Here is an 11,558-nt window from a genome sequence, read left to right as displayed (position 1 = left end):
GAGGAGGCAGCATACGCATCAAGATCCTCTCAGAATTTATTGGATTTCTGTTAAGTGGGACCGAGCATCCAAGATAAATGCAGCCGTTTCCACGTCTCCTACTGTATGCTGTTGTGTGTTATTGCTATTTAATTGACCAGACAGTATAATGTATACAGAGGATGTAGAAGAAAATATAAGGATACGTATGACTGTGATTCTGCATTTTCTGCGAGGCATCTCAACAGTACGTGCACAAACCTTGCCTGATACCTAAAGTCATTTAGTCAGTGAGCCAGTCATCCTGTCAGTCAGAGCATCATTGCTGATAGGTGACACCTTGACAGGATGATCACACTTCCAATGATGACCACACAGGCAGCTGCTGGCTGGGTCTGATTGCTAACGTTTCTTGTAGAGTGACTTATTAATTATGGAAAAAGCAGATGCATTCTTAACTCAGAACAATATATATATACTGTATATGCTGCTGAACTTTTTAAACTTGGAGGTACTGAATATCAGAGCAACACTGCCCCCAGCTGGACAAGAGCAGACATCGCCATTTAAATTTCCACTGGTCATGTCTGAAATAAATAAATCCGTATGGAACAACAAATGCTACCAGGATTATGTCCCAAATTACAGTTTTTTTAAGTACTGTGTTAAAGAGGCGGATCAAAAGTGAATGATCTAAGAGGCACTTGTGATATGTAAATTGCTGCTAAAATATAACTCTCCAGTGACTATTCTATTTTTATGTCATGTTCTGTAAAATGATTTTAGACAGGAGTGGCCTTTGGGGATTCAATACCTGAGCCTAAACCAATCAAACACATCAGTTCATAGTGACAATTCTCTGAAATTAGAATTTACTGCACACACCAGTTAAAAAAATTACAATAACATAAACTGATTCACAGAGAAGTGGTTTTGTCTCATTTAACTTTAGGGACACATAAATCAACACAAATACAACATAACATCTGCTAAAGCTGTTTTAATAAGCAACACATGGAGGAAAAGGCTCCCATCTTTAAAACCCTTTTTGTGTCTTTGTGGGATGCTTGGAGCATCAAGTGTCACCTCTGCACTCATAGGACCACTACATGCTGACGTCGGCCAACGGTTCTTCAACACAGTGTCAAATATTTGTTCACATGTTCATCATGAGGACAATAATCACTCCTCAGAACAGGAGTCAGAGATTTCAGCCCCGTCTGCAGAAGGTGGAAGTTGAAGTGAATTCAAACACACACACACACACACGTGGAAGGTCAGAACAAGTGCTAACAGGTGAGGAAAACAAAACCAGCATTCGTCTCTGTGTGGTTTACCTGAGCTTGGAGTGATGGCTGTGTTCTGCATCTGTGCCTGCCTACCTGTGTTGTATTAGGGATCTGCAGTGACAGATTAGCTAACACTCAGTACTACCTACTAGAAGACAAGAACTCATTAATCTCATACAACAAAAGTTTTCATTAACAAAAATACACCTGTGTTCTCTTCTATGTACAACAGAAAACAAGTCCACCCATTCAAGATTTATTTTAATATTAGGTATAGATTTTCTGGTTTAGAAATATCACTATGTTCTGAAATGACGATCGTTGAACGTGTAATGATCGTTTCACCCATAAATCATTAAAGTACAACATATATACATATAATACACAGCCCATTTATCTGAAACTATATTAAAATAAAGTACATTAGATACAAAGGTTTTTAATCTATTTATATTTGAACCATGTCAGGTGGTCATTACATACTCAAAAATTGTAAAGCCATTCTCCTCTGACAATCTCTTAAGTGCAAACATTTTTATATTCATGTTAAAAAACTATGATTGCATTGTCCAGCATTGAGACAGGAGGCAATAACAAACTGTTTAACCTAGTGCTTCCAAAATTCTCATCAAAGTACTTTACTCAAGTTTACTGTCATCAGTTCAAATTATGGAGAAAAAAAACTGAAAAATAATTTCTGTGCAAAATACACTTTACAGTGTGATACATAGTTTTCAAATGTTAGTAAGGGAAGTACATAGTTCATGTCTCTTGAACAGGTATTCTGAGGAATGTGGCAGCACAAAAAATAAATTGGCCAGAAGCTCATCGAATTTCAGAGGACACTTCACTGATGTATACTGTTATCTGTAGAAAGAAACACACCAGACTACACACCAGACTGTGTATAAATGTTTTTGTTTTTTCAGACAACTGGTTTGATGCAACATTGAACCAGTGAATATCTTTTGTGTGTCTCCTGGAGTACTTCATTGTCACCCTCTCACTTTCCAAAGCACCCTTATCTCTCTCCCCACCTCCTTTAAAGGCATCTTGTTTCTAACCCTGGCTTGGCCAAACTTGGATGACAGAAAAATGAACACCCAAGAGATTTGTCTGGATTGTTGTAGTGATGAAAATACAGGTGACTATCAAAATGGTTTGGTGTTTGTGAGTTTGTGTAGAAGCTCTGCACTGCCTTGGTCTTGGACATCCCCCGACTCTGTTGCATGGAGCTGTTATTAGCAGCACCAGCACAGGGGTTATACTACTGTTCCACTGGGTGAGTTGGCTAGATTGACTAGAGTTGAAAGCAATCCCTGTGGAGAGACAGATAACACATGATAATAACAAAACACTACTGTGTGTGTAATAGAAATGGCAGAACAGTGAGGCCATGATCAACTGTCAGAAAGGAATGTGCTGACTTACTTAATTTAAGGAGAACTTAGGGAACTTTTAAGGAGAACTTAGTGCAAACGTGACAGGATGTAACCATATATGAGATACAGTGGAAGGAACAACTGCTGTGAAACAAATCCTGTACTATAATCTGAGGGACTTGAGAGGTGTCACATGACAGTATCCTCCACAGGCCTGTCACTCACCACTTTCCCAGGCCTAGCCCATGTGCAAACGAATCCCTCCTGACAGGCTGTTACCAGACAGTCCTCGAGGAAGATTAACACAGTAAGTCTCTCGTGAGCAATTTTCTTGCACACAAGTGGCTCAAGCAATGGCACTTCATCCATGCGTGGACACAATATTGTGCCCAGAGTTTTGGCCGCATCAGCTTTTGCCGTCCGTGTTGAGCTCAGCTGATTGAGCTTATCGCTGCTCTTGCTGCTGATGTGTCCCATGCTGTGGTTTCTTTTGTGGTCTTTCTCGTGGCGGTCCTTACGTGACTCATGCAAAGATAGAGTAGCAAATTTGCTGACTCCAGTGGCAATCAGAGAACCATCGATGATACTGTTTCCCTTGGTTGTTGTAGTAGTACCAGTAGTAGTAGTAGTAGTAGTAGTAGTAGTAGTAGTAGTAATAGTAGTATTAGTAGTAGAAGTAGTAGTAGTAGTCGTGGTGGTGTTAGTGAGATTAGTGGTGGTATTATTACTGCTGCTGGTGCTACTGCTGCTGCTGCCACCTGTGTGATTGTTGGGTGTGCTGCCCCCTGCTGGGTTAGAAGACTGTGGCAGGCTATTGGACCGTGGCAGAGTGTCTGAGATAATGTCAGATAGATTACCACTATCCCCAGTATTGCTAAAATTGTCTTTACCATTGGAGCCACCAGGATTAGCAGCAGTGGTGGACACAGTAGTATTATTTTGTCCAGTGACTGGAGGGCTTGTTGCATTCATAACATTAGTGTGAGTTCTAGCACGGGACAGAGGAAGGTGGGGGAAAAGAATGTCCTCTGTAAGATCCCACAAACAGAGCTGAGTGTCTTGTCCCACAGAGCCAAACCTGTAAGTCACACTGACAGGTCTACTGTCGGTAGAGTTTCTTTTAGAAAGCCGAGAGTGAGCACTGTTAGCTCTTTCTCTGCCCGTTCCACAGTGAATCTGCTCGTGAAAGTCCTCGTCGCTACCGCTAAACTCAGCAGGTAGGTCACCATCTTCCACACTTGTGATGCAGTGGTCAAATGCCACCACACTCACCCACGACTTGTGACCATGTCCTCTTGCAATCACTCTGCAGTCTGAAAATGACCACACTGTCACCAGGTCATCCTCCCCTCCTGCCACAATGTAGCGCCCATCTGGGCTCCAGCATAAACATAGTAAGCCACCAAAGTAGCTTTTCATTGTTCCGTGAAGCTCTGCAGCATCAAAACCAAAAACACGCAGGAAGCCATCCTGACTTGCACAAGCCAAGAACTTGCCATCAGGTGAGAAGGCAAACTCATTCAGCGCCCCCTCTCCCACTGTCCATCGCAGTAATGGGTTACGAGCCGACTTACTTTTGCATGTATGCACAGCATAGTTTTCACCCTGCTTCAGAAGCTGGTAGTGAGGGGCTGTAGTGCCACAGGTGTTTTCAACATTGTACAAGTACATGCTGCCACTGGAGTGAGCCACCAGGAACAGGCTGTCTGAACCAGGAACCCATCTTACACATGTGACTCTGGACTTGTCTATTAGTCTCTGGGGAAGAGAAATAAGTAAAAAGGCAAATAATAAAAAACAAATCAAATATGACCATAAAAAACAATTGAAAGAATGCTGACTGTAACCCACCTCTTCATTGAAAAGTTTGCTGGTTTCCTTTTTTATTGGGTCTATGAGCTGAACCTGTCCTGCTGAGAAGCCCACCAGCAAGGAGACACTTTCTGCTGTGGCTGTAAGTGGGTTGAAGTCATGACAAGTGGGCTGCGTTCCTTTGTAGATCCTCTTGTCTATTGGCTTACTAAGATCAGCAGCCTTAAATGATAAAAGCATGCAGATGTAAAGTGTTTATAATTGAACATATTTTACCAATAGTAATGTTACTGTTGCAACAGTGCAGGGTTTACAGAAAAAGTCACAAAATGTAGCTTACATGAAAATTATACGGCATATTCTGAGACATAATCATAATAAAACTTTAACATTAACAGAACATATAGACAATATAAGAGTATGACAGATATGCAGCCAGCGTCACTACTCCTTAACTACAACAGCCTTTCAGCATGTTAACTGTGACTGTCGATGAGCCCAAACCTCTGTTTACAACATGTCAGCTACAACGATGTAATCATGTAAAGGACATTAAACAAACAGCCGGACATCTGATCCAGGAGCCCTCTTCATGTCTTACCCACATCGTTGACAAAACTGCAAGTACAGCAAACAACTAACACTGAGGAGAAGGACTCTGACGTAACAATTGTTATTATTATTCAGTCAAAAATGAAAACGGTATAGATGTGAGCGGGATGCTAATTAGCCCCTAACTTAGCTTAGTCAGCTACAGGGCCTTATGTTGACACTTTCGTGACAGGAGCAAAAAGAGTAGACAGCCGGACTGTAGCGCGTTTGAAGATGCGCAGCTAACCCACAGTCCCTGGACAGTGCTGGCTCTGTCGCTCTGTCCATATTGTTTACCTTTCTCACGCCTTTGTAGATATAAAAGTAGAGTTCCCGACCCACATTGAAACAGATCCTGTCACCGTTGCCGGATTGGTCGTTTACATTGACGAAGGAGACCTTGACGGGATTGGAGCCCTGCGAGTTAAAAGGGACCCGGTTCGGGCGACTGTATTCAGAATGAGTGAGGAGTTTATAGACGCCTTCTCGAGTACTGAATTGAGTTTTAATTTCGTTCATCTCCTTCCCTCCTCCCTCCGCCGCCATCTTGGTAATTTACTTTCATCCTTGTCCAGTACCCGGATGTTAGTGACTGCGCATACGTCGACTGTCGAGCGTTGCGCAAAGGGGGGCATCAAGTCATGTGAGACAAACCTGAAACATAAACACAACAACGTGGTCGTAGTGACTTTAATATTTACAGATAAATAAAAACGTCAAAGAATATTGAAAATAACAAAATATCGCACTGGTTCTTTAATTTCAAATAAAACTATTATATATTTTACAGAAAACGAGTATTAAAAAAAGCACAACATAAAAGACATTAAAAATGTTTTTTAAAACACCCTGCACTTTTAATAATGTCACCTTGGAATCATTCTGGGATTGTTTTATAGCAATAACTTATAAATCAGCCCCTTAAACTAATACTGGCAATTATTTAGCATGTTACCATTAAAACTATTAAACACTGTCTCTCTCCTATAGAAAATATCACCTTACAGCTTTCTGTTTCTCAGTTACAGACAGGCAGCTCCTAGTCATATCTATAATCAACTAAGCAGGCATGGATTATGTAAGAGATGTAGCAAGTCTAGTATACTGCCATCATCTGGTCAGCCTCTCTCAGCTGCCGTTTTATCTTACGCAAGACTTTTAACTTGCTGTTAAAAACATCTTTATTTTTATTTAATCTGGTATATTGTCAATTTAGGCAATTGACATTCATGATATATTTATTCATGATAATTTAATTAATTAATTAACTAATTAATTAATTAGTTACAGAATTGGCTATGTTTGTATAAATAGAACAATACAAAATCCATCACACATTTCAGGATATACAAAGAAAACCTTCAACACACAAGTGAAGCAAAACACACACTGAATACAGTGGATGATTTTTGGAAAACTACAATTTATTGTTATTGCAGCATTTGTACCATAAAAGTAATAATATTTAAATGTATGAAAAATACTCTAGCAAAGAGCCTCAAAGAGACTGTGTTTCATCTTTTCTGAATAATGTAGCAGGATTTGTTTAGCTGTCCAACAACACGTAAACTATTGAGATACCCTACAATTTTGCAAGGCAAAAAAGACAGGTGATTGGAGTGTGTGTATAAAATGTGCAGCTTTACAACTGGTAACAGCTGGTAGCAAAGGCAATGCACAGCTGTGACGACTACAAGGGGGGCGGCATGGGGCCACGGCTACTCGACAGGCTATCAGGAAAGCTCTTGTTGTGAGTGACAGGCACTACTTGTGACTCCCTGGCCCTATAAGGACACATAAACTTTAGGGGTCTGGTGACGTTTTACTGACACCCTTCCTCCCCCATCTGTCGTGAATGAAGTTTCCAGAAGCTTCTGTATGGGAGCTTCGAGAAACCACCCCTGAAGTATAAAAAGACACCGGCATGTCATAAGGTCTGCACACAGTCTAAAGACACTCACAGGATCACACCACAGGAAAACCCACAGGAGCAGCCTAGCACACTTTTGGGCCTCTTCATCAAGGGAAGACAAGCTCAGTGATATATTTGGCAACTTTCAACCCAGGATACAAAATACACAATTAAGGTAGGACTGTAATTTCTGGAACAAACAGAAAATTGTAATATTTATAATTTAAATATTAGATGGTTTAGATGTCCTGAAATGCACCAATTCAATTTGCTGTAATAGTAACATTAGAATAAACAAGTACATAGATAATAATACCAATAATTAACTAGATTTGAATAACAGGTAAGTGTGGATTTGATTCCCCCAGTCTTAAAACTGTACCATGCAAGGAGCACATGGCACTAAGGGTGACCCCCATTGCTAGAGTCATGGCAAACAGTCAGGAAAGCTATTTGGCTGAAGGAGCAGATACACTACTTCTGTATTTTAGTAAACACCATACGTTTGAAGTTGAAAGCAAAGGAGGTAAACTTTAATTACATTTAAATTACCAGTATGTACTACATAAGGCCAATATGTACTACATTAATTTCACAGAATGTGAAATTAAGACTTTAAATGGCATACTTGTTTTATTACATTGAAATAGATTTGAAATGTATCAGGGTTTCTTTTAATAGAAAATTGTTTTAATAGTTTTTCCTTTGGAAGCCACTATTGCTTCCTTTTACACATACGTGTTACGTGAAGCTTTGGGGGTTGGGGCAAGCATCAGAGCACCACCCTTTTTTCCAAATGGCAAGTCTTTGATTGACAGGAGGAACATGTGTCCTTTGCAAGAGTAGCCGCTAACACCCTTCAGCGATGAGGCTGTCTGAAGAAAGATTAAACATTCACACATTACAGAAGCAACTAATTTCTAAGAAACTAAACAAAAAATAAAAAATCAATATAAAAAATATATTTTTTGTTGTTTAAAAAGTGTTTTTTTTTTTTTTTTTATTTAAAATGTTAATGTGTGTGTGTAGATGCCTGAGAACGCCGGCCCAGTTATGGAGGAAGAAGTGGAGACCTTTGCCTTCCAGGCTGAGATTGCTCAGCTTATGTCTCTTATTATCAACACTTTCTACTCAAACAAAGAGATCTTCCTCAGAGAGCTTATCTCTAACTCCTCAGATGTAAGTTAAATACCTTTAACTTGACCAAGTTTTTTAAAAATAAACACACCTATTTTTAACACATTTTCTTTTTTTGTCAGGCCTTGGACAAAATCAGATATGAAAGCTTGACAGACCCCAGCAGACTTGAGTCATGCAAGGATCTAAAGATCGAAATCATGCCAGATCTGCACGCTCGCACTCTGACCCTTATTGACACCGGTATCGGCATGACCAAGGCTGACCTGATTAATAATCTGGGAACAATTGCCAAATCTGGAACCAAGGCTTTCATGGAGGCTCTTCAGGCTGGAGCTGACATTTCCATGATTGGTCAGTTCGGTGTGGGTTTCTACTCTGCCTACCTTGTGGCTGAGAAGGTAACTGTCATCACTAAACACAATGATGATGAACAGTATGTGTGGGAGTCTGCAGCAGGAGGCTCATTCACCGTCAAACCTGACACAGGCAAGTTTTATTTTTCATACTTGAATCTTATACTAGTAAATAAATATATTGTTTGCATTTGAATTTATCATTTTCTATAACAGTTCTATTAAACGTATGTTTATTGTTTATTGTAGGAGAACCTATTGGCAGAGGCACAAAAGTCATCCTTCATCTCAAGGAGGACCAAACAGAGTACTGTGAGGAAAAACGCGTCAAAGAAGTTGTTAAGAAGCACTCACAGTTTATTGGCTACCCCATTACACTTTATGTAAGTTTTTATAAAACCTTAATCACGCTGTCTTGTTGAGCTCATTGTTCTGTTTGTTCAGCTTCTGCGGTAAGAGTGGTTTGTGTGTTGTTTTTTGTAGTTCATGCCTCATAGTACATGTTTTGGAGAAGTCCATGCCTGGTTTATGCCTCGTTTGTTTTTGCACTTTGTTAATAGACCTGCTGCACCTGAAGGGAGTCTCCCTTGTGCTGCAATTGGGTCTGCCTGCTTTCTGCCATGACCACACATAACATGTTCATATTAGAAAACACACTGACAATGCAATCAAATTGTTCTTATCATATTTAAAAGGTGGAGAAGACAAGGGAAAAAGAGGTAGACCTGGAGGAGGGAGAAAAAGAAGAGGAGGTTGAGAAAGAGGCCACTGAGGACAAGGACAAACCAAAGATTGAAGATGTTGGCTCCGATGAGGATGAAGATTCAAAGGATGGCAAGAACAAGAGGAAGAAGAAGGTCAAGGAGAAGTACATGGATGCTCAGGAGCTGAACAAGACTAAGCCCATTTGGACCCGTAACCCAGATGACATCACCAATGAAGAATATGGAGAATTCTACAAGAGTCTCACCAATGACTGGGAGGATCACCTGGCTGTCAAGGTATAATAACCTGCAGTCTTGTTGTCTTGTAATGTCCCTTACTGTATAATTGAAATGATTTAAAGCCCTACCTTTATTGTCTTTCTGCAGCATTTCTCAGTGGAGGGTCAGCTGGAATTCCGTGCCTTGCTCTTTGTTCCTAGAAGAGCTGCATTTGACCTTTTTGAAAACAAGAAAAAGAGAAACAACATCAAGCTTTACGTACGCCGTGTCTTCATCATGGACAACTGTGAGGAACTGATTCCAGAGTACCTCAGTAAGTAACATATCTTTGCTTTCTATGTTTGACTAAATGTAAATCTAATAAGAAATTGCCCTTGTCTTGCTATGAATTAATAAGTCCTGATCTTCATATTTAGATTTCATCAAGGGAGTGGTGGACTCTGAGGATCTGCCTCTAAACATCTCCAGAGAAATGCTACAGCAGAGCAAGATCCTGAAGGTCATCCGCAAGAACCTGGTCAAGAAATGTCTGGAGCTTTTCACTGAATTGGCTGAGGACAAGGACAACTACAAGAAGTGCTACGAGCAATTCTCAAAGAACATAAAGGTAATTTAATTTGTCCATTCTAATTTATTACTTTGCCCCTGTAGATAAATTATGACTGTTGGGTTATTTTCTTTACTGCATTTATTCTGTTCTTTCATGATTTAGCTTGGCATCCATGAAGATTCACAGAACAGAAAGAAGCTCTCTGAGCTGCTGCGTTACTACACCTCTGCCTCTGGAGATGAGATGATTTCCCTGAAGGACTATGTTTCTCGCATGAAAGAAAACCAGAAACACATTTATTACATCACAGGTAATCTCTTTTATCTGCCTTGTTGGTATTTAAAATGTGCTCTCTTAATTAATTAAGAGTATATTGTTTTTTATTTTAATCCGTCTGTATTATTTTTCTTAGGTGAGACTAAGGAGCAGGTGGCTAACTCCGCCTTTGTTGAGCGTCTTCGCAAAGCCGGCTTGGAAGTCATCTACATGATTGAGCCAATTGATGAGTACTGTGTACAGCAGCTGAAGGAGTATGACGGCAAGAACCTGGTTTCAGTGACCAAGGAAGGATTGGAATTGCCTGAAGATGAGGATGAGAAAAAGAAGCAAGAGGAGCTCAAAAATAAGTTTGAGGACCTTTGCAAGATCATGAAAGACATTCTTGACAAAAAGATTGAAAAGGTAACAAGCATGACTGTGACTATGTTGTATGTCACTGACAGCTTCCTTGTTGCAAGATGTGTTACTGTATGTTAAAAATGATAGTTGTGCAACTGACATTAGCCTTATTTTGATATTTTTTTCAGGTCACTGTATCCAACCGCCTGGTTTCTTCACCCTGCTGCATTGTCACTAGCACCTATGGGTGGACAGCCAACATGGAGAGAATCATGAAGTCTCAAGCCTTGAGAGATAACTCCACAATGGGCTACATGACAGCTAAGAAGCACCTTGAGATCAACCCCATGCATCCAATTGTTGAGACCCTGAGAGTTAAGGCAGAGGTTGACAAGAACGACAAAGCTGTTAAGGACCTGGTCATTCTCCTGTTTGAGACTGCCCTGCTGTCTTCAGGATTCACACTGGAAGACCCCCAGACACATGCCAACCGTATCTACAGAATGATCAAGCTTGGTCTTGGTATGTTTTTGTTCTGCTTGGCTTATGATTAAAAACATTTTTTTAGATATGCATAGATATACTCATTGTAAATTCTAATTCTCAGGTATTGATGATGATGACTCCGCTGTTGAAGACCTGATTCAGCCTGCTGATGAGGACATGCCAGTCCTGGAAGGCGATGATGACACTTCAAGAATGGAGGAAGTTGACTAAATGCTTTCTGCCTTCTATTTCTCTCGTTTGTTTGTTTTGTTAAGTTATTTAGCTTTATCAAACAATTCATTCTTACAAATAATTCAGTTCATAACTTCCCTAAACGCAGAACATTGTGGTTAACACATTATTTCAGTTGCTTATTTGTATTACTGAGAACCACTTAGAGTATTATGAAGTTACAGGTAATTTGACTTGTGTCTTTTTTGTAACTGACTTTTTTAATGAAATGCATTCATATTTCTAATAAATCACTTTTGGAAATAACATT

The 11,558-nt window shown here is 40.0% G+C and overlaps 2 protein-coding genes across 2 annotated transcripts; one reads left to right on the top strand and one right to left on the bottom strand.

Moving 5' to 3' along the window:
• Positions 1-964: 964 nt before the first annotated feature.
• On the bottom strand, positions 965-5,685 carry wdr20b (WD repeat domain 20b). The gene is made up of 3 exons (XM_025056875.1): positions 5,351-5,685; positions 4,502-4,684; positions 965-4,408 (listed from the first exon to the last, which is right to left on the bottom strand). Exons 1-3 carry the CDS (start codon positions 5,597-5,599, stop codon positions 2,840-2,842), a joined length of 2,001 nt encoding a protein of 666 aa, XP_024912643.1. The 5' UTR covers positions 5,600-5,685; the 3' UTR covers positions 965-2,839.
• Positions 5,686-6,957: 1,272 nt separating this feature from the next.
• Positions 6,958-11,554, top strand: hsp90aa1.1 (heat shock protein 90, alpha (cytosolic), class A member 1, tandem duplicate 1). The gene is made up of 11 exons (XM_008313142.3): positions 6,958-7,140; positions 7,995-8,144; positions 8,225-8,591; positions 8,708-8,841; positions 9,154-9,459; positions 9,550-9,715; positions 9,819-10,009; positions 10,115-10,262; positions 10,365-10,633; positions 10,759-11,092; positions 11,178-11,554. Exons 2-11 carry the CDS (start codon positions 7,995-7,997, stop codon positions 11,285-11,287), a joined length of 2,175 nt encoding a protein of 724 aa, XP_008311364.1. The 5' UTR covers positions 6,958-7,140; the 3' UTR covers positions 11,288-11,554.
• The last annotated feature ends 4 nt before the right edge of the window (positions 11,555-11,558 follow it).

Source organism: Cynoglossus semilaevis, chromosome 7, assembly GCF_000523025.1.
Source record: "Cynoglossus semilaevis isolate Cse_v1.0 chromosome 7, Cse_v1.0, whole genome shotgun sequence".
Classification (NCBI taxonomy): Eukaryota; Metazoa; Chordata; class Actinopteri; order Pleuronectiformes; family Cynoglossidae; genus Cynoglossus; species Cynoglossus semilaevis.
The sequence above is the reverse complement of the archived record's forward strand: the minus strand, read 5'-3'. Positions and strand labels throughout refer to the sequence as shown.